We start from the raw sequence: 26398 nt of genomic DNA, 5'->3' as shown, positions 1-26398 counted from the left end.
GTGCATATGCCCAGGGACCACCTGCTGAGATGGCCCCTCTCGCCCTCCACACACGGGGTGCTCTTTAGTTTAATCAGAGGGAGGAAGTTGGGAAGATCGCTGCTTTACTAGGTAAGGTTTCTCCCTGACATTTTCTGCACACCGGTTCTTGAGAGTATATAGCTATATTGTGCCCAAGTAGCAAAACACTGTCTCATAGTGGCTGAAGAATTTGTTCTTCTAGTTGTTAACCCTGGCCATATATATATGCCTCAATCAGTTGGCCATTATTATGTTTAGTGTGCCAGACCAGGATTTTGGTTTGAGTTTAAGGCCCAGTTAAAACTGACTGACTGATTTTATTAACAAGATTACAAGAACATTTTCATATATTATTAGAAGATTTCCAGTACATATGCTTTTCTGGTTCAACCACATGAGATTTACTTCATTAAGTTTGCTTTTCTGAAAAATGTTACTTAGATTTTTATCCATGTCAATTATATTTCTTTATTTCTAGATAATCATAGTAGTTTAAAAAAAATCTGTCTTTTTTACCTGTTGATATTTAAAAATTTATTTTTTTCTTATTCCTTGATTATGTTAGGAATATATTCAATTTTGTTACTCTCTTTCTTATAAGATTCAATTTATTAATTTAAACCAACTTATTTTTCAAGAGTTCAAATCTGTTGCCCTTGAGAACATACTATTTTTATGGTATTCACAATTTCTCTGTATAGTTGCAGTTGGAAATAAATGTATTACTTATTTCCAGGTTGTGACTTAATAGGAGTACATTTCAGTCATTGTTGGTTTTTTTTTCCGTAGACTTTCAGGTCATAGAACTATGAAATTTTGTGACTGTATCAGCATCATTGGAATTAGGTTTGACCTTTAAAAACTTAAACATTTTTATTCATAATGAGAAAGTAAAAAGTAGACCATTTTGCATGTGGCAGCACTTCTACCAACACTGCTTGAGACCCAGGTTCCTCTGCTTCTTGCTGTCATGGTGCCTCACATGGCGTCCGTGACACTTCCTGGGTGAGCTTCAGTGGGAGGCGGAGCTTCTCCCTCAAAGGCTTGGGCAGGTACCCACAGGTGTTGCCTGTTCAACCCGTATTTCTCTCACACCTATTAGCAACATCCCAAGCCAGGAGATTGGCAGTACTCCCGAAATGGGTGTTCCCATCCTTCTTGCTAAAAGCTACAGCAGCCGCTGCCCAGGAAGGCTGTGGGGAGCAGTGTGTGACAGAGGAACGGCAGCACCACTGGGGGAAGAGTATCCAAAATGGACTGTTCATGCTGTGCTCATCCCAAGTCCTTTGTTCATTAAGTTTCCTTTTAATGCCTTGTTCCAGGCATGAACCTTATGGGCAGCAGTATCCAGGCCAAGGTCCTCCAGCAGGACAGCCACCATATGGAGGACACCAGCCTGGCCTGTATCCCCAGCAGCTGGTGAGTTGGCAAGTGGGTGTGGGGTCTTGTGTTCTCTATTCCTCTTTGAGAATCTGAAACTCAACTTGTGTTACTTCTGAAGATTTTTAGGAATTATAACCAAAATTATTAGCATTTATTGAACATTCAGGATGTATTTAATACTAAAAAGTACTTCTGGAATTTGGGAGTCAGTAATTAAACATAGCTCTTATTTTATAATATTTTGAAATAAATATAACATGTTAAATGAAGTTAAATACATTAATTCTTACAAACGATGACAAGACCAATGGAGAGTGAGGTGTGTTGTGAAGAGGTTCCATAATGTACAGTTGGCTTTTTGTCTGTGGGTTCCAAATCCATGGATTCAGCCAGCCACAGACCAAAAATGTTTGAAAGCATCTTTAAAAAAAATTGTATCTGTACAGAACATGTACATGCTTCTTTGTCATTATTCCCCAAACAATAGAGATAGCAATTTATAAAGCATTCATTAACATTGTATAGGTATTAGAAATAATCTAAAGATGAATTGAAGTATACAGGAGGCAGTACATAGGTTATTTGCAAAGACTGCACCATATTCAGACTTGAGCGTTCTTGGATTTCGGTGTCCACAGGGGTCATGGAACCAATCCCCTGCAGATACCATGGGACAACTGTATACTCTTGTGTCAAAAGCTGTTGTAAAACAGAAATTTGTCAGTGTTTTGAAGAATATATAGAAAAGGAAACTCAAAATGTTATATAGTAAAAGTTAATTTGTCTTTAAAAAACTAAGATATTAATGCCCCATAATCAAGTTGGCGGTGGCCATTGCTCTTTAGCTGTACAAACCCCATGCAGCTGTTAGAGTTGATGCTAAGGCTTGGGCCTCTGGGTGGCTTTTCAAAAACATAGGACCTCGCTATTTCTAAACAACCTTTCAGATGGAAGACCTCTTGCAAAATAGAGGATTTTTTTAAAAATTTTTATCACAAAGCAGCTTTTAAACATTTAGCGTTTTTTGGAGAGATATATGTAATAATAATAGAATATATATGTGTGTGTATTTTATATATGCGCACACACACACACACATACATACAGTGACTTGTATTATTGAGCCCTCTGATCTTAAACAGTTTTCAGGTAAAACAAGTACTAATTAAAATCTCAGCATCTCACTCCCTCCCAACCAGAGATTCCCACCCACCCTGACTAGCACTGGTCCCCAGAGTTCCCAGCTTAGTGACAGGTACTGCTGGGGCTGGACACTGGGTGACATGATGTCACAGCCTGGGGAGCTGAATTCTGTCTGGAGACTTTTCTGTAAGACATCTCTTTGGCCCTGGAACTTCTAGTGGCCCTGGGCTCCTCAGTGCTCTCCTGTGGGCCAGCCTTTTGTTTCTCAGTGTGGCTTCAAGCCCCACCCAGCACCCGCCTGTGTGCTGAGGCTGCACTGTCACCATGCTTCAAGGAGAGGAGGCTTTTGTTTCTGCCACAGAAAATTTCCAACGTGTAAAAACAAACTTTGGAAACCCTCTTTGGAGTGTGTGACACAAGGCATTATGTGACATGGAAACAGCGCCAAATTGTTAGTTCTCATTATGTAGGAGCTTCCCATGTTCATCTTGAAATGAACATTACCACCAGGTAATAACTATTTTGCATAATTTGAGCTTGGGTGATTATACCTCTAAGAGCACACCAGCATGATTTGACTTTATATAAATTTCAGAATTAAAAATGCCACATGGATGCACTTGGATGCACTCCACCCAAGTGCCACAAGGGAGACATGTATAACATGCAGTATGGCAATCAGCAGCAAGAGATGTACAACCAGTATGGAAGTTCTTACTCTGGCCCGGACCGGAGGCCCTTTCAGGGCCAGTATCCATACCCCTACAACAGAGAGAGAATGCAGGGCCCAGGCCAGATGCAGCCCCAGGGAATCCCACTTCAGATGCTGGGCGGCCCCATGCAGGCATCCTCCGGTGAAGGGCCTCAGCAGAACATATGGGCAGCATGTAACGATATGCCTTACCCCTACCCAAACAGGCAGGGCCCCAGCGGCCCTGCACAGGCTCCTCCTTATCCAGGCATGAGCCGCACGGATGACTTGATGGTACTTGATCAGAGGATAAATCACGAGAGCCAGTGGTCTTCTCACGTCAGCCAATGCCAGCCTTATATGTCATCTTCGCCTCCATGCAGCCCATCACGCGCCCACCTCAGTCATCCTACCAGACACCACCATCACTGCCAAACCATATCTCCAGGGCGCCCAGCCCGGCTTCCTTCCAGCGCTTTCTGGAGAATCGCATGTCTCTAAGCAAGTCCCCCTTTCTGCCCACCATGAAGATGCAGAAGGTCATGCCTACAGTCCCCACGTCCCAGGTCACTGGGCCACCCCCCCCAGCCACCCCCAATCAGAAGGGAGATCACCCTTCCTCCTGGCTCAGTGGAAGCATCACAATCAGTCCTGAAGCAAAGGCGAAAGATTACCTCCAAAGATATTGGTAAGAATTACAGAGATTTGTTCTGGAAATGAATTTCAGTTGAAGTCTAGAATTTTTTTTTCCACATTGTTTTTATGAGTGCATTATAGTTGAACATAATGGTGGGATTATTGCTACATATTCATATATGCACTCAATATAACCATATAATTTGGCCTAGAATTTTAATTTTAATTGATGTAATTTTTGTTGATATTAGTAAGATAAGTTTTCTTTAAAATATTTTTGTTTTAGGTGGACACAGTATCTTTATTATTTATTTTTATGTGGTACTGAGGATCGAACCCAGTGCCTTGCACATGCCAGGCCAGCGCACAACCACTTGAGCCACAATCCCCAGCCTCGTAAGATAAGTACTTATGAGTGCAAATTATCAGAACGCTTTTATGTAAGAGCAATAGTTGGAAACCATACAAATTAAGATGGTGCTGGAGAAGAACTTGAGTTGATGTCGTATTTTTAGGTATGAATGTTGTGTGGAGATTAGAGCTTCAAATAGGAGGTCAGGGGCTGAAGTTGTGACTCAGTGGCAGAGTGCATGCCTTGCACATGTGAGCAAGGCACTGGGTTCGATCCTCAGCACCACATAAAAGTAAACCTTAAAAAATAAAGATTTTTATAAATATAATATTTATTTAATAAGAGGTCAGGGAATCCTCAGTAAGTCTATACTGTGTTTCAGGCTTAAGGATTTGGCATTAACCAAGCCACTTAATCCCTACATCATGTGCTAACAAACCCCCACTGTGAGGTCATGGAAATGCTAAGGGTGACCTTGAGAATTTGAAGGCATGCCACTCTGATTTTGTAACAACACTGTGAATTGCCATGGGAAAAAGTGGAGATTTGGCCGGCATCCGTAGATATGGTACCTGGATCCGGCTGCTGTGTGCTCCGTGGATTTGACATAATCTGCCCAGCACTGGCAGATGTGGCCCAGGGAGCTACTTCAGTTGAAGCGGTTGTCACTTGTTCAGCCTTCAAGAGAGTGTAAATGCTCATTAGAGATCTGGAATGTCTGGGAGTACACAGTTTTTTTGCATTTACTTAACACAAGGGAAATAATAGATGTTGGTTGAATGAGAAAAAAATTTCAGAATCACTTGACTTAAATTATTTGTAGCAATTAGAAAATTGAAGATTCTAAATTAATGCATTAAAGATGTTTTTAGTCATGGACATGAAGAAGATATATACGTAGAGAGAAAAAAGTAAGGCATTTTGATATCTAAGGGCATCACATGGGGAGAGAAAATACAGACACTTTCACACCATTTTTTATATAGAAATATATATAAAAACTGTGTACATATGTATGTTTAAATAAATATTTATTATTGTTTAACAATTCTTAGTATATGTTATATAAGTACTTGTCTGAAGCCTAGGGAAAAATGTTCTTTTTTTTTTTTTGGATAACAGGGATTGAACCCAGGGGGCTATACCAGCTATATCCCCTGTCCTGGTGGTTTGTTAGTTTGTTTGTTTGTTTTTGGTTTGGGCGGGTTGTGTTTTTGTGTGTGTGTGTGTGTGTGTGTGTTTGTGTGTGTGTGTGTGTGTGTGTGTGTGAGAGAGAGAGAGAGAGAGAGAGAGAGAGAGAGAGAGAAAGAGACACACAGACAGACATGGTATTGCTGAGTTGCTTAGGGCCTTGCTAAGTGACTGAGGCTATCCTTAGAACTCATGATCCTCCTGTCTCAGCTTCCTGAGTTGCTTGTTCCTTATTAAAAAAAAAGTTTGACTTTTCTAATGTAAAAGTACTATATGACTATCTATCTTAGAAAGTTTGAAAAATAGAATTAAAATAAAGGAGGAAGGTTGGGGTTGTAGCTCAGTGGTAGTAGTACGCTCTTGCCTAGCACATGTGAGGCACTGGGTTCACTCTTCGGCACTGCATAAAAATAAAGGTATTTTGTCCATCTACAGCTTAAAACATTTTTTAAAATAAAACAAAGGAGGAACGAGTTCAGTGCCCTCCCCCATGACACAGTACTTTGGGTGCCCAGAAACCCCCTCCTACCCTCCTAGCTTTGGTTCAGGCACATCAAGTAGAACAGGTCTCCTCCTCAGTCCTGGTCTCCCACCATGCTCTCCTGCAGGGCCTCCTGAGCAGCTCCCATTGAAAAGTAATGGGTCCATTCCAGCCCCATCATAGGCAAATCTTATAATTCTTTATCTAATCACTTTATTTCTTCAGGAACAGGAATAAGGAAAACAAGAAAAAATACAGCCCTTTTATTTCCCATTCCTTGGTTCAGACCACACTCTGAAATCTAACCATCAGAGTGCTTATATTTGTCAGCAGCATGTTCTTGAGCAGGAGCTCAAAAATAGAAGAAGACAGCATGGGGAAATCAAGACTTTGTATCTGAGGATGTGCCATTTGGGATTTAAATTTTCCTTTTGTGTCCTGCATACTTACCAGCCTTCCAGAGACATTTGTGAGTGAAGAATGCAAAAGAAGACAGGAGCACTTCCGGGCCCATTCTTACTAGAAACCAATGCATCCTTACAGACTGTTAGGTGGTAAAATACCCGAGATGAGAAAGGACCCTGTGCCTAGCCCAGCCATCTCGGCTAGCAGTGGTCCGGTTTCACCAGCAAAACAACAAAAAGATCTTAGACAACAGACGTTTCTTAGCAAAACTTGTCACCTCCATTTAATCTTAGAAGAGGGGCATGTTCGGCTCTCAGAGCATCTGTTTAACCCGGTGCTCCACTTCTTTCCTCTCATTCTTTTGTTACTTTCTGCCCTTTCATTCATAGAGTTCATTTTACTGATATCCTTATTCTTTCCTGTTTTCAGTTACCCCTGAGGCATGGCATGTGATGATGTCCCTTAAATCAGGGCTTTTGGCTGAAAGTACTTGGGCTCTGGACACTATCAACATCCTTCTCTATGATGACAGCACGGTTGCTACTTTCAATCTCTCCCAGGTGAGCAAGCTGGCACCAGACTAGCCAGTGGCCAGATTAGAGTGTTAGGAAATGAAATCCAGTCGTGCAACACACCTGATCTGATGCCGAGGTTGATTGGTAGTGATCAGCTAACCTCTCTAATCATTGTAGTCATAAATCGACATTGATCAGTATGTAGCTGCCTGAGAATGTGATCTGCGGTGATACTCATTTCAGTCAGGTGACACATACACATACCTGTGCTTCTCAGGAAAACAGTGACTGTGGGTGGGGGGTGTGGCCAAGTTAAATCTTTAGATGAATGTTAGCAGGCCAAAGGGAATATTAGTCAAAATGTAACATAAAGTTAAGAGTGAATCAGGGTTGGAAATATGGTTAGTTCCAATGGAACATTGCCCTACTTTTCAGGGGGATGTGATGTCTTTCAGTTAATTAAAAACAAATAGGGGCTGAGATTGTGGCTCAGTAGTAGAGCGCTTGCCTAGGGGGCCTGGATTCAATTTTCAGCACCAAACATATATAAATGAATAAAATAAAGGCTCATCAAAACATATATAACAACAAATGGTATGTTACAGAAAATGTATGAAGTATATAGAAGTAGAGAGGAGGTCAGTGAACCTCACCACCCCACCCTACCTCCAGCTGGAAATGTCCTGGTCTTGTGGCCAAACCTCTGTCTAGGTCTACGCCTTTATTCTGCCTCTTCCCAGGTTATTCTGAAGCAGTTATTTCACCTTTAAGAATGAGCCTCGCCAGCCGGTGCACTGCTAGTAGCTGGGCGGAAGGCAGCTGGATGGGGAGAGCTGAGGATGGGCCCTTCTCCCTGGAGCACATGAGCAATGCTCTGCTTTCTGTTAAAAACAGAGCACTTTCCATGCTTCCACTGAAATAAGACCATCCTCTCCCACCTCCCCTTTCTTCTTTCATATATTCCTCAGTGTAATGTGCCCCAGAAGGGTGATTTTCAGTTGATAGAAAGCAGATTAATAAGGTCTTAAATGTCACACAAAGTCTCTTTTAAAAGAAAATAAATATTTTAAAATGTATCTGGCCTTCACTAGAGTAATTAACTTTCATCCTTATAATAGGTGAACTGTGCTGGTCACATGTTCTCACACTCAGGATCATTTTTTTAACTTCCCCTTTTCCCCAGGGGAAAAGTATGCTTCAGTTATCCAGACTCCTACCTGGAAACGGTTTCTTTGGGACCCTGAAAGCAAGTACTGTGCCAGAGTCGGTGCTTCTCACTTTCCAAAAGACACTGCTGGCAAACAGGACAGTGTGGTGATGCCGGTGTCTGTCATGAGAAAACCCTTTTTATGACCTATTTCTTGAAGGGCCCTTGTGTGGCAGCTTGCTCTTGCAATTGGTGGCTCTCTCCTAGTGGCTTTTGTCTTTCAGCTTGAGCTGTGACTAACTGAAATGTAAAATTGCATTTTAGGAAACATTTTAATTCATTTATCAAAGACTAAATTGAATTGTTTCTAATTTTCAGTGTTTATGAGCTACCACATAGTTGAAATTATCTTCTCTAAAGAATATATAGTGAATATAAATTAGGGTAACCTATGGCACCTGAGACAAAAATAACCATAAAAACCTAAGAATAATAACCATAAAAATCCCAGCAAGCAAGTCTCAGATAAATAATAGAAGAGAACGAGTCACTTTGGGTGAAAGAGTCTATAAAATCCACATTCCTACTCTTCTAATAATGAGTGTGCTGTATCTAAACCAGGTGGATAAAGAAGAGCAGAGCCCTCCCTCATTGATGACATTAGCAATGTGGAGCAAGAAGTCAGGTTCAGGTTGGGGGAGTTGAAAGTCAGCAGCAACGGGAGGCGTGCCTATGTTGGCTTGGTTCATGATGTGGGCTTTGGGAAGTTCACCCAGCACACATGTGGTCCTACCCAGCCAGAAAGGTGGTCCCAGGGTGATGTCATGACTGTATCTCTTCTCTCTCCTCTCCTGTAGTTGTCTGGATTTCTTGAACTTTTAGTAGAATACTTTAGAAAATGCCTGATTGACATTTTTGGAATTCTCATGGAGTATGAAGTGGGAGACCCCAGCCAGAAAGCACTCTGTCACAGTGCAGTAAAGGGAGAGGACAGCCAGTCCCTGGCAGAAGATTCTGGGAAAGAGGAAGAAGACACTGAGGGTCTCGAGGAGGAGGAGGAGGAGGAGGAGGAGGAGGAGGAGGAGGACGAGGAGGAAGAGGAGGAAGACATGGAAAAGGTGGAGTCGGAGGCAAAGAGCAGTGCCACCCTCGTTGCCCCAGACACCACTACAGCCCCCAAAGAGAAGCCCAGACAGGCCAGTAAATTTGACAAGCTGCCCATAAAGATTGTCAAGAAGAACAACCTGTTTGTGGTGGACCGCTCTGACCGGCTGGGCCGAGTGCAGGAGTTCAGCAGCTGGCTTCTGCACTGGCAGCTGGGGGGCGGTGACACCACGGAGCACATTCAGACTCACTTTGAGAGTAAGATGGAGATTCCTCCTCGCAGGCGCCCACCTCCCCATTTAAGCTCCACAGGTAGAAAGAAAGAGCCAGAAGGCAAAGGTGATTCTGAAGAGCAGCCAGAGAAAAGCATCATAGCCACCATCGATGATGTCCTGTCTGCTCGGCTGGGGGCCTTGCCCGAAGAAGCAAACCCTGGACCCCAGACCGAAAGCAGCAAGTTTCCCTTTGGTATACAGCAGGCCAAAAGCCACCGGAACATCAGGCTGCTGGAAGATGAGCCCAGGAGCCGGGACGAGAGACCCCGCTGTGCACCATCGCACACTGGCAAGACTCGCTGGCCAGGCTCTGCATCTGCGTGTCCAACATCGTGCGCAGCTTGTCTTTCGTGCCTGGCAACGACGCCGAGATGTCCAAACATCCGGGCTTGGTGCTGATCCTGGGGAAGCTGATTCTTCTTCACCACGAGCATCCAGAGAGAAAACGAGTGCCACAGACCTACGAGAAGGAGGAGGACGAGGACAAGGGGGTGGCCTGCAGCAAAGATGAGTGGTGGTGGGACTGCCAGGAGGTCTTGCGGGACAACACACTGGTCACATTGGCCAACATCTCGGGGCAGCTAGACTTGTCCGCTTACACGGAAAGCATCTGCTTGCCGATCCTGGATGGCTTGCTGCACTGGATGGTGTGCCCATCCGCAGAGGCACAAGACCCCTTTCCCACAGAGGGACCTAACTCGGTCCTGTCGCCTCAAAGACTCGTGCTGGAGACCCTCTGTAAGCTCAGCATGCAGGACAATAACGTGGACCTCATCTTGGCCATGCCTCCATTTAGTCGTCAGGAGAAATTCTATGCTACTTTAGTTAGGTACGTTGGGGATCGCAAAACCAGTCTGTGGAGAAATGTCCATGGCGCTTTTATCGAACCTTGCCCAGGGAGATGCGCTAGCAGCAAGGGCAATAGCTGTGCAGAAGGGAAGCATTGGGAACTTGATAAGCTTCCTGGAGGACGGGGTCACGATGGCGCAGTACCAGCAGAGCCAGCATAACCTCATACACATGAAGCCCCCACCTCTGGAACCACCTAGCGTAGACATGATGTGCAGGGCGGCCAAGGCTTTACTGGCCATCGCCAGAGTGGACGAGAATCGCTCGGAATTCCTTTTGCACGAGGGTCGGTTGCTGGATATCTCGATATCAGCTGTCCTGAACACTCTGGTTGCATCTGTCATCTGTGATGTACTATTTCAGATTGGGCAGTTATGACATAGTGAGAAGGCAAGCATGTGTGTGTGAAGATTAGAGCGTCACATATTACTGGCTGTTTTCTGTTCTTGTTTATCCAGCGTAGGAAGAAGGAAAAGAAAATCTTTGCTCCTCTGCCCCGTTCACTATTTACCAATTGGGAATTAAATAATTAATTTGAACAGTTATAAAATTAATATTTGCTGTCTGTGTGTATAAGTACATTTTTGGGTTTTTTTTTTATTTATTTTTCTTTTTTTTAACCAAAGTTGCTGTCTAGTGCATTCAAAGGTCACATTTTGTTTTTCACAGATTCTCTCTTTAATATTCTTTTTTCCATGTTGTATTGCATTTTGGGGGAAGCAAATTGACTTTAAAGAAAAAAGTTTTGGCAAAAGATGCTAAGATGGGAAAATTTCACCACACTGAGTCAAAAGGGTGAAAAATTATTAGTTTCCTATGTATTTTATTCTTCAGAGAATGTTAAAAAAAAAGTTGCATCCCATCACCTAAAGCTCTGTGCAATAGAAACTTCTAGAGATATAGGTATAGGGGCTCAAGGAGGTGTGTCAGTCAGTAGTCAGAACTATGAATGATACTGGTTTCTCCACAGGAAGATGGTTACATTAGGCTAGGAACAAAAACAATGTCTTTTAAGTTAGGATTGAAAATACATACCTGATAGCGATCAATGAAAATTGCTTCCTCACCACTACCGCCATGTCTGCTGTCTGTCGTTTGGCCCCCCACATGACAGTTCTTCACAATTCCTTTAATCATTTTTTAAATATTTTTTTTTTACTGCCTATGGGCTGTGATGTATATAGAAGTTGTACATTAAACATACCCTCACTTTTTTTCTTTTTTTTTCTTGTTTTTAGTACAAATTTTTTAGTTTCTTTTTCATGATGTGTTAACTACAAAGTGATAGTAGATTTAAATAATTTTTAATTTTTATTTTATATATTTTTTCATTAGGGCCATATCTCCAAAAATAAAAAAGAAACAAAAAACACAAAAAACAAAAACAAACAAAAAAAAAGAGGGTAATGTACACGTTTCTGTATGTATAAAGCCATGCTCTGTTTCGAGAGAGCAGCTGATCACAATTTGCTTCATGAATCAAGGTGTGGAAATGGTTGCATATGGATTGATTTAGAAATGGTTACCAGTACAGACAAAAGAAAAAATACAATTAAAAGAAAGAAACACAACTTCAAAGATTTTTCAGTGATTAGAGTCCACATTTGTATTTCAAGATAATATAGTTTAAAAAAAAAGAAAAAAACTTGATGTAAATTCCTCCTTTTCCTCTGGCTTAATGAATATCATTTATTCAGTATAAAATCTTTATATGTTCCACATGTTAAGAATAAATGTACATAAAATCTTGTTAAGCACTGTGATGGGTGTTCTTGAATACTGTTCTAGTTTCCTTAAAGTGGCTTTATAGTGACGAGTTATTTACAAGAAATAGGGGAAATACAGCAGCATCCTCAAATTACAAAGCCCTGAGGTGTGAAGGCACCTTTCGAGGGTTACCTACTCTAGAGTGGGGAGCAACACTTCGATTTTCTCAAATTATTTAGCTAATTAGTCTTTCTTTGAAGCAATTAACTCTGACATTGAGGTATGATCATTTTCAATGTAGATGGGAAGTGGCCGCCAACCCACTGGAGGTGAGAACTCCGAAGCTGACTAGCCTGAAATGTAACACTCTGTCTTTCTCTGGTCCATCGTAATTTTAATCAAAGTTCAGTCTATCCCATGTTTTTTCTGTGTGCCTCAAAGTTATTTTGCATTTAGTTTACTCCACCATGTATAATATTATATTGTGCAATGTTAAAAAGAATATGTTATATTGTATATGGTGTAAATAGTGCAAAGTGATTATTTCTATTTCAGGGCATATTATTATTCTCATAGTCCTTCCTACCTGGTGCAGAGTAGCTCTTTAATACTCGTCAGTTCTAATTTAAACTTTTTCTCCAGGGGTCGTTGACTGTTATTGTATAACCATCAATTTCTCTGAAACTACTACAGAGTCATCCTGTTAGTGGACCCCTGCTTCTTCTGGCTCTACATTTCACCCCTCTTCTAGTCACAGTGTACTCCACACTCCCAGTCCCTGACACATCTGCTTTCTTGGTTCACATTACCCACAGTAACATATGGAAGAGTTAGACAGGAGCACGCAGTCAGAATCAGTGTAGGACATGACTCTGTAGTCATTAGAAAAAAAAAATAAGAATTTTTTTCTGCAAGCAGTCTCATCTGTCAACTCCCACATTACTTAGTCAGACAGTCTTCTTACATAACAATGCAGCCAAATATATGTTGAATTAAAAACCCATTTATAATTCTACTTTAAATACAGCTGCTTGCTAAAAACAGATTTTAGTGCTCCAAGCTTAAAACATGGAGATTTGTAAGATGGAATTCAATATGATTCTAATTTGTCTCTCATAGTGTATGAATAAAAGGTGTATTTCGTGAACTCTGAGTTATCTAATGTCCCAATTCTCTAGTCAATCAGAAGAGTAAAATCATAGACTATGAATGTCATGCTTTGAGTTGTAGCCAGTGCCCAGAGTCCAACCATTGAGCAGCTCGTGGGCACAGGCAAACATGCAGCGAAGTCTCTAGGCTCCTTCAGGAAGATTCTAGCATTCTTTCTCCACTCTCATCCCAGAATCAAGACTCACAGAAGCCCATGAAGAATTGCAGCCTGCTTGAGATCATCTTGCCTATAAACTGAGTTATTGCTTTGTCCTAAAAATTAGTTGTTGTTTTTTTTTTTTTTTTCCTATGAGGCTTTTTAGAAACTTACAGGATGCCCGTACTTTAAATGTGTACCAAAAAAAAGATAAAAATAAAGGTGCAAAGAAAGTTTAGTATTTTTAAATGGTGCTATAAAGTTGAATCTGTTGGTATTTGAGTGAATTTTTTTAATGTCACATAAATGATACGATGGGGTGGCATCTGCGCAGAAATAGCTACTTGGAGTGTTTGGTTTGAGAAGGAAGCAGAATCGGTTTTTACTGATGAGTGTGGCCTGTTTGAAGATTGTTAAACTTTAAAAATTGTAGTGGAGAATGCTTTTTTCCTAGTGGAGGGGGGCAGTTTACACAGCATAAACTCTGTTGCTCTAATACAAGGCATGCTGCTTCTACTGAGAAAGCCTCCCTTTCCAAAACTGCCAAAAGATTTTCATCTCCTCTCAGATGACATGTGCCAGTTCCCCTATCTGTTCCCCTATGAGGAATGAAGAAAGCATTATAAATGAGCCACAATGGAGGCCAGACAACCCATTGCTTTTGGGTGGGCTGAGGTCTCTTTCTGGGAGCCCAGTGGCTGGGGCCATCACCCTGTGCCCCTGGTGCACCCAGGACAACTTGGAAGTAAACTTTAACTTAATACTTAGGCAAGTTTCTCAAAACTAGTAAATATTTCTGGTAGTGTACATCTGCTAAGGCCACACGTCATTCATTAATTCAGCAGAGGTACTGAGCTCATACCAGTTGCCCTTCTCTGTCCAGGCTCTCAGGAGTCACCAGTGGATAATGGCCTTGGTTTAATTGCATTTCCATCTTTCACATCAGACAGTCATAGAAATGTATAAGTCTGCTCAATGCAGTTTGCTTCCAAAACAATACCCACTGTACTTTGGCAATGACAACGGGTTTTGCTGTTAGACACACAGGGTAGCCTGTAGACCTCCCTGTGTGCCCTGCAGATGACTCTGAGGCCCCTGCCAGCTCTGAAAGTTCCCTGCTCAGTCTCCTCTAAGGGGCCTAGGAGTTTGACAGTGGAGGGAGAAACTGCAGTCCCCCATACAAAGCTTGGAGCCCCTGCGTCAAGTGCACAGCACTCTGCAATGCCAGGCTCCAATTTCCCATGTAACTCCCTACCAGGTTTAAAAATGGGAACTTGGAGAATGAGTCAGGAGTGGGGGAGATTATCACATGTATGAACAAATGCGACTTTTTCTCCAGTCTGACTTCAGGCACTTGAAGGCTTACCCCAGCTTTCTCCAGTCATTCTAAAAAACAAAAGAGATTTCAAAACAACCCTGTGTCCTGTCCTGAGGGCACTCCATAACCCACCGTACCACACTGGAGAGGAAAGTGGCCTGCGGGCAGGAGGCTCGCTAACCCCAAGCATCTCCTGACTTAAGTAGCCTGGAATTTTTTATTTTATTTATTTTTTTTATAATTCTTATGAACATGCTGCAGAGCTTTGGACAACACTGGCTAGCCAGAGAGCATGTTGGACTTTTCCCCTAAATGTCCATGTTCCTTGCATTCATTTCTCAAACTGAAAGATGTCCTCCCTGAAGAAGAGTGTCACTGTGACCTTGAGCAAGGTATTTAAATTCTTGAACCTGTTTCCTTGCCTGCAATGGTCTAACCCCCACCTCACAGGATTGACAAGATTAAAGGAGACAATACAGGTAAAAGCCTTACAATTACTGAGCGTGCGTTAGTCCTAATGTATTTATACACACATGGTTCCTTTGTCTGCTGCTCTAACGTGTTTTGCATGTTTTAAAAGTAAGGCTTGAGAGAATATCGTGAGCTTTGTCATTTGGGGTGTTCTGGGGAATGCCATGCCTAGCCTGTTGCTCACCTGTGTTCAGTGCCAAAGGTGATTCTGATGCTTTTTTATTGAATGTCAGTTTGGGATGTCAGACATCCAGGGACGGGGCAGATCCCCCCTTTTTGATATACCTAGGGGAAGCTAGTCTGAAATCCAATCATGCAATAAGTTTGTGCTGCCGCCCCCTGCCCAGGAAAGGTCAAATACGACAGTGACTGGTCACGATGTTTGACATCATACTCCTTTTTCTCTGATACACACAGCACAGAGCTTTCCTAGAAACAAGGTGCCCATCTTCACACTGAGCTGAGAGGCACCATAGTTCCAGAACTGTAGAGTCGAGTCCAGGCCTCTTCATTTGAGCACAAGCATAAGGTCAAGGAAGGAGTAGAGACTGAGCTTTGCTCTTCGACCCAAGGTTGGCTCTTAGCTGGCCTGGGATCTGAATATTCTACAAACCATGTTTTCCCAAAGAATCGAGGAACTATAATATAGACACAGCTCCTTAAAGATATCCTTCACCAAACGCACACTTCCAAAAGGCAACAACAATAGCATCCACACGAATGCCTCCTGGTAAGTGGTGATCACTACGTTTTTTTGCACTTCAAGGAGTAGCATAGCTTCTAGTTGTTCACCACAGAAGCCTTGCTACAGAACACTATCCTGTCCACCATTCAAAAAGAGTTGCAGAGGCCTGCATACCAAGTCATGTGCTGAGCTGGAATTTAAATTTCTTCACAACAAAGTACTTGGGGCCCGTGATACTCTGAGAAATTAAGAGTTCAGCAACAACCAAGCCCTAGCTGTGTTCATGGCTTAATCTGTAGTCATCCTAGTGGGCCCATCACTAGGAACTGGCATGCCACCGACAGGCACCACGTCACTCTGGTCCTGGAAGCTCTTCTGGCCAGGGCTGCTGGAGCATTCCACCTGATGAATGACCGCTGACATCCTAGTGGACAACCCTTAGGATTCTGAATTCATAGTATCTTCCTTTCTTGCTTTTTATTCACTCACTGTGATTTAGAAGGGACACCTGAGGAATGACAAGTGACAAGGACATAGGATGCCAGTTGCTTATATTTGGTTCATGACTTCTAAAAATGCTGGTCCAATGCAAGAGGTTATTTGTGCCCATGGAACCATGAAAATAAAAATAAACAAACCCTAATAGACCTAATGGCAGGGGAGTGACGTGGTATATCTCACATGTTTAGGATGAATCCACTTGGCATGATTTTTTAAAAAATCACCCATAAGTGCAATGCTTGTGTTGTTGGTTCCATGTGTTTTTCACCAAATGGTGTGAACATATGGCCAGTACTTCTCTTGGCCATAATATCTGAAAGGAGAAGGCTCCTGATGGCAAAGAGCCACCGTGATTTATCGAGATGAGTTTCCATTCCCGGGGAGCCGTTGCAAAGGCTCTGCAGCCAGCTTTTTCCCGTGCCATTCCCTTTCCCCACGTTGAACATTCCGTGGCTGCTATGGTAGTGATGGGAGATTGGAATGCATTTTGGAAAAAAAAAATCAGGTTTTGTTAATTAGTGAAAGTTTATCTTGGTGGGCTCTTGTTTTCAAAAATTAAATTTGATGTATTAGCTTGGGGACTCCGAGTGCTGAGCAATCAAGCCTTGATATAAACTGGCATCTCTTCCCACCCACCCAGAATCTGTCTTTAATGGCTGCTGTTAAATGGTGAAATTTGTCAGTGCCTGTAAATTGTGCAGTCTGATGCTCGTGGGGGGAATTACGAGCTTGCAGTTTTGGAGAGCACCTCTGCTCCAGGCCTCTTGCCTGGCATCCTCTGTGGAGCTAGAGGTGGGAAGTCTGTTGTTTTCTATCTTCTTGAAAGTGTATCTGAAGCTGGGCTTGGATGCAGACCAGCTTGGGAATTTCACAGGGCTCCTGTCCTCTGCGAGAGACCTGCATGCCGACCTCAGGACAGCAGAGCGGCTTCCCACATCCACTCACCCAGAGCCCCCCTTGCAGCTCCCAGGGCAGGAGCTCCAACCAGCCTACCTGGGCCGAACGGGAGGCCCTGACTCTAGAGGGAGCGGGACCCAGCTATGTCTTCCAGGAAGCAGGTCCCCCCAGGACCCAGACAAGGGGCCCCAATTCGGAGCTTGCTCACTGTCACACTTATGGTGCTGGTGCCTCAGCATCACAGTGGACAAAGTCTGAGCCCGAGTCTAGCACATGACAGGTGTTTAATAGACACTTTCATTCTAAAAAAAAGTTGAGCCCTAGCATACATAATAAGAGCCGTCCTGTGTGGTGGCATTGCAGAAATACCCACCAGGAGCTGGGGGAGGACACATGAGAGGAGCCCGTGGGCTTGGAGGGGTGACCTGGGAGGGCTTCCTGTGGGACACAGCTTGTGGAGCTGCCAGGCCAGAGGAAAGGAGATGGCCACTGGTTGTGGGGATCCTGGTTCTAGCAGACATCCACCAGCAGCCAGGGCAGCTGTGGAAGGAGGAAGGCAAGTTCCAGACCAGCCTGAGCTACTTCATGAGGCCTTGTCTCAAGATACAGTAAAAAGGACCAGGTGTGGCTCAGTGGTGGAGTGCCCCTGTGCTCAATCCCCAATACCAACAAACAAAAAGAAAAGAAACCCAAAGAGTTCAACTCTAGGCTTGAGGCTGTCAGAAGGTGGGGTGGGGGTGCACAGATGAGACTGGAAAGGGGGCAGACACAGGCCACAGTTGTCCCTCCTGAGCAGCTGGCACTGGGGAACTGGTGAAAGATTTTCATGCTGGACAAAATCCTCCACCCAGATTGAAGCCGGACTTGAGCAGTGGCGTGGGCCTGAAGGCCATCAGGTTTGGCAGGACTCAAGCAGGGGATGTGGAGGGCCGAGGAAGTCTGCAGTCCTGGAAAGGGCCACAGACTCAGCGTGCTGGGCATGGGCTTCAGAGGTTAGTGGTCCCATCAATAAAGGAGAGTCACACAGAAGACTGCTGCCAGTCAGGGCAGATCTGAGGAAGGCGCAGCTGGGGACCAGACAGCAAGGCTCAGGGAAAGATCTGTCTCAGAATCGGGGCCTCCCTAGGTGTGCAGAACCTCGGCAGAGGCCTGGCTCATGGCAAGGGAAGCTAACCAGGGGGTTGCAGGGTAATAAGAGTGTCACCAACAGTCCAGGTGGGACCATGGTGATCTGGGGCCCTAGAAGCTGGAAGCAGGTGAGATTCGGGAGGGACAGGAAAGGGCACTGCTGGTGAGAGTGGAGGGGGTGGGCCAGCACTGAGGAATGACACTCCAGGGCCAGGAAAGGTGGGGAAGTGTCTACCCAGAGCCCCCGGGGGAACAGCCTGGCTGAGACCCAAGTGGGACTCCAGCTTCCAGGTCCATAAGCCCCCACACTCCTGTGGTCTTCAGCCCCCAAGGATGAGGTGGTACAGGCGCTATGAGGTTGGTGCTCTGCACCGTCAGGGGACTGGCCAGTGTGGCCTGCTGGAAGGCTGGGAGCCAGCTCCTGAGTCCACCGACAGGAGAGCTTGGTGTGGTCTGTGCGGGGTGATTAGCACGGGTCACCTCAAGGCACAGCATGCTGTGTGATGACCTGAAGTCTGGGGTCCAGCTCAGAACAAGAGCATGAAGGGAGAGGCCAGAGAGAAGAGGAGACTAGGGAGAGGACACGGGGAGGGGGAAGGTACCAGGAGGCTTCCTCAGCAGGCCCGGGGCTCAGGACCGCTGGCAGCGACCACATCTCCAGAAGCATTGAGGACCTCTGGGCAGTTCCAGGGGCAGGGAGGGGACTGTCCTTCACCACCTTCAGCACTGCTCTATGGGTCCTCCCTCAAGCTGTTCCTCAGAAAAGACGTGTGAGGCCCAGTGTCTGGCCTGGACCCTCCCAATGCACACAGCTGATTAGCAGTTCTGGGGGTCCCCTATGACCAGCAATCTCGCTCCTTCTCATGCATGAAAAAGGAATTCTACTTTGCTCTTCAGAAGCTGTTGAATGAAGAAGGACATTCGGCTCTCTGTGGTGTTTTCTCTTAACCTTGGAAGCTGATCTCCGGCAGCAGCTTCTGAACTGGGCCTATGACATCAGCGGTCACAAATCCTGAAGTCTGAGGAACTGACTGGGGGCTTGAGGGGGAGGCTGAGGACCCCATGAAAGTCTCCAAGGTCCCTGGTTAATATCAGAGGAGTGGGGGTCAGCCCTCAACTTGCAGGATGTACTGCTAGAAGGAGCAGGCTTTGTCACGTCCATCAACCTGAACATTAGAGGATTTGGAAACACCCCAGAGTGGCCTGGAGAGTGGTCTATAATGCAAGATGTATGGCAAGTGGACAGTACCCATTTGCATGGGCTCCCAACTAAGGATGGATCCCAGGTGAGTCAAGTGACCTTACACATCCCCTTTTGACTCCTGGCCTCCTCTTGTGCTGGCCTGTATTTCTCTTGAAGTCTCTTCTCCAGGTCACTGTTGTCTCAAGATCAGCTTTTCCAAGTGACCAGAACATCCCAAGGTAAGTGTTGAAGTCAGCTTTTTTTGTCACTGTGACCAAAAGACCTGACAAGAAGAGAAGAAGAGCACAGAAGAGGAAAGGGTTATTTTGATGCACAGTTTCAGAGGTCTGTGCGTAGATGGCCGACTCCTGTGCTCTGGCCCATGGTGAGGTGGAGCAGAAGGGCAGGATGTCAGGACATGGCAACCAGAAAGCAGAGAGCGTCACTCACCAGAGACGGAATACAAACCCAAGACAAACCCCCATTGACCCAGCCGCACCCTACCTGTTTACAGTTACCACCCAGTTGATTCCTGTTAGTGGATTCATGTGCTGATTAGGCTAAGGCTAGCGTAGCCCCATCAGGTCACCTCTAGACTGTCCCACATTGTCTCACATGCAAGATTTGGGGAGACCTCATGTCTAAACTGTACAGTAAGTACCTAGGTTATGGTGCCCCTCACCTCCATGTTGTGGGTACCCTGTGGGGTAGGGGTGTGCATGGCCGGTGGACAGTTCACAAACAGGCCTAGGCTGGATGCTGTGTGTGTGGCCTGGGTCCCCTTCAGCACTTCTCCCCTAAGACCCTTATGCACCAGCCCAGGAACAGCACCCACCAGGGGCCTTGGCTGGGCCCAGTGGTCTGGGGTTCGTCTCACAAGAGTTCACGGGAAGATGGACAAAGCAGATTTTTGCTTTTCTGAAGCTACTCCCCATGCAAAAGATGGGCATGCAAAAGTAGGCAACACCCCCAGCCCACCCGGTCCTCTGTCCAGCTCTTCCTGTCCATTGCCAGCGTTGGCACCGGGTTGGCCTCCCTGGACTCCTGCCCACTTCAGAGAGCCAGCTCCCCGGAGAGCTCATTTCACCAGCCGCCCGGGGCTACCTCCCAAGCCCACCCTTCCACTTTCCCTCTTTCCTCGCTCTGCCTCATCCTTCATTAGAACATTCCTTTTCAGGGTCTGACTTTGTACAGATATTCAACGTTTTGAGTTTTTCAGGCCCTTCCTTCTGCAGTGCAAATACCATGGTTGGTATTTCTAAGTGTGGTTCCTTTTCCTCCCACCCAGGAACTTTTTCAGTTATCCAGTGGCTTGGCTCTTGCCCCTTGTTATAGGTTGGGTTTTATGGCCCTATTGCCATGGACTGTGACTTATGCAATTTCTATCTCTGTTAATTTTTCTTCTCTTAGTTCCTTTGTCACTTCTCTGTTCCATTTTTTTTCCTTTGGGAACTCCTGTAGGCCCAGTCTCCTGAGCAGGGATCTGTGTTCTGTCCTTTCTCTTATCTTCCTTGTTATTCATAATTCTCACCTTGTTTTCTTCTGACAGCTCAGAGAATTTCTTGAGTGATTAGGTATCTGTACTATCCAACATGCTGTTCACTGGTTCTTTTGAGCTAAAAAAAAAGATAATAGTTTTTACTTCAAAACACAGCACTTTAAAATCTCAGATGGTTCTCAAGTTTCTTTGAGAATAAAGTTTTATTTTTGTTTCTTAGTTCGAATTCACTTCATAGCAAAATATTTGCTGTGATTTCTCAATGAAGCCCCTTATCTTGGGTTTAGAGATGTTTTTGTATGTCCAATTGTTTTTCTCTCTGATGTTTTGAATTTGAGATGGATTTGGCTGAAAACTATATTAAAGTATTTCGGTCTCCCACAAAGGAGTGGAGAAACTCTCATCCTCCGTATTTTAATTTTATTTCACTGAAGGTCCCAGGCACCCTGAGGTAGAAAGCGAGAGTCAAGGTAGAAGCTGCACAGCGACAAAACCCTCTGTGATGGCAGTGGCACTGGCACTGAGGGGGCTTCCTGAGGCTGTGCATAGAGCGTCATCTTTGGCTTCAGGGCTGTGCCTGCCATGCTCTTAGGGGGCACTTTTCCCAGGCAGTGGAAGGGGGCTCCGTGGAGATGGCCGAGCAGCACCTGGGGGCTTCTAGTGGACTCAGGACCCCAGTAGGGTGCTCAGTGAGAGGGCCTTAGTCAGGGGAGAAAGCGAGACCAGGGTGACTCTGACAGTGAGTGGGTCATCATCCTGAAGGAAGCTGGGGACAGCCAGTGCTGGAGGCCTGCGAGGGTGTTATTTTTGACAATATGAAGGAAAACATTTAGGCAGTCATTAGAGAGCATGGTCATGGGGCTTGTCACTTGCTCTTGGCGACAGCTTTACCTCTTCTAATTTCTCCTGCGCCTCCAATTACCCTTCAGGGCGACTTGGTCCGCGGTGGAGCCCTCCAGCCAGCAGCTCTGTGAGAAAACGAGGTCCACGCGTCTTGAACGTGCCTCTCGGAAAGAAGACTGAGAAAAGCAATTAGAAGTTTCCGGAATTGCCTGGAGAGGAGAAGGCCCGCTAGGGCCAGAGAGGAAGGAGGAGGCGGACACCCGTCAGGACCGGCTGTGCGTTGAGAGGGGCGCCGGGGCCCCAGCTGGGCTGTGTCCTGGCCTCCGCCAGGGCACAGAAAGGAAGGGCAACAATCTCCATGGCAAGGACTTGGGTCAGGCATGAGCCGCCCTTCGAGTCCTGACTTCCGGGAGATGGCCCATGGCTCAATGAGACGGGGAGCTGCAGCCGCTGGGGATGGCACGGGTGCAGATGGCCTGCCCTGGTCCCTTGGAACCATGTGGCCATTTAAGACCAAGGCTAGCATCCCCTCAGGTCCCATGAGCCCTTGGACGTAGGGGCCTAATTACAGCAGCTGAAAGGCCTTTCGTCCCTGGGCTCAGAGCGTCCTGGCAGGAGGGCTGCCGCCGGGGAGGGGTGGGGTGAGTGGTGAGCAGCTGAGAGGCCCAGCAGGCCTCTCAGTGGCTCCCTCAGTGGCACATGCTAAGAACTCTGCTATAGTCCTTAGAGCCAGGAGTGACCAGAACATCGGGGTCTGTGCAGGGCCAGGTGTCAGGACGCTGGCGATTCCTCCCTTTGAAGAACAGGCAGATGAAACCCAGTGTATGAAAGCAAAGCAAAGAGGAGCCCATTCAGAAGTGGGAAGAGAGAGCTCGACAGGCTGTGCCCTCAGCACTAGGGACATATGGCATTTGTCAGTCAAACACAGAGCAACCTTCACAAAGCCATCAGAAGGCGGGCCCATGCCTTCTCTGCCATTCATGCCGACTGATGGCTCCCCTGTCCTCCAGGCCCCACAGACGAGCCGTCCCTGGGACTAATTAGCCTTCCAGAGGGCAATCAAGGGCCCTCTCCTGGAACTTTCTTAGGAACAGAGCCGATGGCTGGCTTCAAATGGACACCACTAGAAGTGGAGAGACCCAATTAAGCAGTGTCTGCATCCCAGTGATGGCCAAGGGCGCTGCCGGGGCGCCAGCCTCTGCCTGATCCTGTTCCTGAGCCAGGGAGGAGCCGCCAGCATCTGCAGGTGTCCTTTCTGATGCTGTCCCTTATCTATGTCATGTCATACAGCCCTGGCATTGATACCATTAACCTTACGCAAAGCCCCGTGGGGGCAAACTGGGGTCTGCTCTCCACAGTTGGGTCTTCAGAGCCCAGATGGCCCCCACATAGGTGTTCACTTAATGTGGCCAAATGCTGGAGCGCTGTCCCCTCTGGATGCTTCCCAAGGCAGTTCCTTTGAGGAGTGTGCTTTCAACAGGCCTAGGGTATTGGTTTCCATCTGTCCTCAGGCAGTTGGGCCCTACTGTCAAACTCACCACGCCCACTGGCCCCATCACTGAGTCTCTTCAGGGTGTTCTCTGTGCACCTTCTAGGGATGAAATCCAATAGAGTCGAGAGGAACTTCTGGTGCCAGCCAAGGGTCAGGCTGGTGCTTGTGCCTCACCTTCACCCTCCCCTTCCCTTGCAGCCCCAGATAAAGGAGTATCTGCTCCACTGACCATTGTGCCCTACCCAAGAGGGCCTCCCAGTTACTACAACCCTTCCAGGACAGGACTGGCAAGCCCCCTTTCACCTGGAGTGCAAGTCAGTTTCCCACTACTGTAACAAAATGTCTTAGATACTCAACTTAAAAGAGGAAAGGTTCATTTTGACTCACTGCTCTGGAGGTTCCATTCCATGATCCATTGGCCCTGTTGCTTTGGTCTGTGGCAGGGTGGTGGGTCTTGGTAGGAGTAACTCACAGAGGATGATGCTTACCTCATGGCTGGTTGCAAAAAAGAAAAGGGTGGGTCCCCCTTCTGGGGTCCAGCCCTGGTGGCAACTCCCTTCCAGGAGGTCTCACCACTTAGGGGTTCCATTACCTTCCAACTGCCCCAACAACTCAGGACCAAGGCTCCAACACGTGGGCCTTGGGGATGCATTGCAGATCTGAACTATGTCCTGGTTTCTTTGCCCTCAGGACAAAAAACTGGGGTCAGGACAGACTGCAGGTAGGAGAAAGCAATGTCTACCAGGGTAAAGCCAGAGCTTCGACAGCTTGATGCTCTGGGACATCGGCAAAATAAAACTCCATAGACCCAGGAAGGGAGAAGTCTTGAGGCATGGCAGAAAAAGGCGTCAGAGACCATGAATCCACCCAAGTCTCCTGAGTCTGTCCCCTCAGGGCTTGAACCAAGTCCAGACTGTGGCCCACAGGTGGCCTCGGATGCACTGTGGTCTCGCCGTGCACCAGGAGGCTGAATTTCCAGCGCTGCTGTTCTTCACCTGGAGTCAGTGGTCCAAGTGTGTCCAGGGCGAGGGTGTGGCCCAATGGGGAGTGTGGCTCGCAGGGTGCGACTCGGCTTGTCCCAGGCCCTGGGTTCCAGCCCAGCCCAGCATAAAAGATAAGAAAGGAAAAGAGGAAGATGCAAAAAAGAAAGAAAGAGGAGTGACACATCCATTGTAGAAATTTTGAAAAGTATGGGTGCATAAAGATAAAAATCTAAAATAAAAATTACCTGTATTCTGGCATCTAGAAATATCTACTTCAATAAAATACTCAATTTTAGAAGCAGACTTTAAAATTTATTACAGCATGAACCTCTTCATGTCATTAATTTTTCTAAACTTTAAGCCGTAGTGGCTACCTAGGGTTCCATTTATTTCACCAATCCCTGCTCATTGGACATTTATGCCTTTTCCACATTTTCAACCATCATAAAAAATGCTGCAGTGAACACCCCAGAAGATAAATCTTTGTCACTATCTGTAATTAATTCATTAAGACAAATTCCAAGGAGTAAAAACAGTGTATCAAACAGCATGACTGGACACACAGCCTACTTACCCTCCCGAGAACTTCACATCTGTGAAAAGTTCAACCTAAGAATCTCGCTCCTGAACCCAGCCTGTGCTGGGAGCCTTCCCCCACATTACTGAGGAAAAAAGAAGGTACGTTTTCATTTCTTTACCAGCAGACTTGAACTTTTTCAAAGATGTTCTTAGCCCCTCAATATTTTGTCTTTTAGAAATTTTCTGCCTGTATCCTTTGTGGATCTTTTTCACCAGAATATAAATCTTTTATAAAAATTGATCCAGTTTGAGATATATTCATTTCTTTAAAAAAATCCTTTTCTTTAAAAAATCACTAGTTCCTTTGTTTTTTTGAACTCAGTTTTGTTTCAGACCTCAGTCTCTTTATCTGCAAAATAAAACTCTGGGCCAAATAACGTGCTGCCCCCACCCCCCGTCATTCAGAGAGCGCGCATCTGACCTGTCTGTTGCCAGCTGCGGCTATTACAGGGCTCCTCATCCACGGCTGCTTGTGGCAGAAAAAATGGAATTGCACATGTCCGCCTGAGTTGGGTTTCCCCCTTGAAGAATCAAGTTGGGTCTGCGAACCAGGCTCCCAGGTGTGCATAGGCACCAGTCCCTGCCAAGGAGATGTCCAGGCCCAGGGTCCCACTGGGAGGCTCCGGAGGCTGGAGGAGGCTCAGTGGAGGCAGTTCTGAGGGATGCAAAAGGACACAATGGACCCACCTTGCCCACTGACTGGTTGAGGACATGGTGACATCCTCGGGGTACATTTGTGACAACAAAGAATTTACCTGTACACAGGAAATGTAGATTCAGAGCTCTGAAACCCCCCTCCCCCCCTACACACACACAGCAGGTACCTACAGGGAGAATGTGACCCAGAAGCACTTCTTTCAAGAACCAAAGGTTTCCACCCCTAGGAGGTACCAAATTTATTTCTTTTTTAATTTGCATTTTCCTGTATAAATGTGACTGTAGTTGAGTGAGCGACACCATCTCTCTGTTCCTCTCCTTCTGAGGGGCTGCTTCCTCGTGGATGGCTTTTAGGCAGTCGCTCTGAGGCCACCTGCCATTGTCAGGTTAGCACTCTCGACCCCCCTGCCCCTGGAGTGCATGAGCTGGCAGACACAGGCCCCAGCCGTACTGGAATGGGAGTTTTCTCTCAGTGGCCGCCATGTGGATCTGTAGGACTGGGGCCAGAACCTCTTCAAATAGGGATTCTCAGGAGCATTGGGGCAGAAATCATGACACTGCCACTTCTCCAAGTCACCAGGCAAAAGCGCGGTCTAGGAACGGAACACTCCCCCCGCCCCCCCCCACCCCCGCACCCGCTGGCTTTCTGGTACCCTGGGGCCTGGAAGTCCCTTGCTGGCTCCCAGGCCAGGAAAACAGCTGTTTAGTGTGACAGGTGGGATCAAGGCTGAAGCCCAGGGTGGGCGGCTAGTGAGAGTGGACCCACACTCGGGCAGTGCTCTGAGGCTCCTGTCACTTCTGCTCAGGACATGGGACAGCACACCTCTGTCACCACGGCCATCCTGAGGATGGCTGGCCCTGGTGCCCTGAAGCCCAGCCCTGGCTGCTCGAGGATCCCAGACAAGTCGCCCTGAAACAGAGCCCTAAGCTAGGATCCTTCTGGCCATGCCAGGGTCG

At 46.1% G+C, this 26398-nt stretch overlaps 1 protein-coding gene and 1 pseudogene across 1 annotated transcript in view; both read left to right on the top strand.

Annotated features, from left to right (window-relative positions):
* LOC143639972 (AT-rich interactive domain-containing protein 1B-like) overlaps positions 1 to 10582 on the top strand; it is a 35727-nt pseudogene extending 25145 nt beyond the window's left edge.
* Positions 10583 to 22110: 11528 nt separating this feature from the next.
* LOC143639971 (VPS10 domain-containing receptor SorCS1-like) overlaps positions 22111 to 26398 on the top strand; it is a 78607-nt gene continuing 74319 nt past the window's right edge. Inside the window, exons 1-3 of the mRNA XM_077107977.1 lie at positions 22111 to 22195; positions 23421 to 23536; positions 24117 to 24252. Coding sequence (XP_076964092.1) covers positions 22111 to 22195; positions 23421 to 23536; positions 24117 to 24252 — 337 coding nt within the window. The remainder of the gene's footprint in view (positions 22196 to 23420; positions 23537 to 24116; positions 24253 to 26398) is intronic.

The sequence above is a fragment of the Callospermophilus lateralis genome, unplaced genomic scaffold (genome assembly GCF_048772815.1).
Source record: "Callospermophilus lateralis isolate mCalLat2 unplaced genomic scaffold, mCalLat2.hap1 Scaffold_103, whole genome shotgun sequence".
NCBI lineage: Eukaryota > Metazoa > Chordata > Mammalia > Rodentia > Sciuridae > Callospermophilus > Callospermophilus lateralis.
This window is presented reverse-complemented; position numbering and strand designations above follow the sequence as displayed.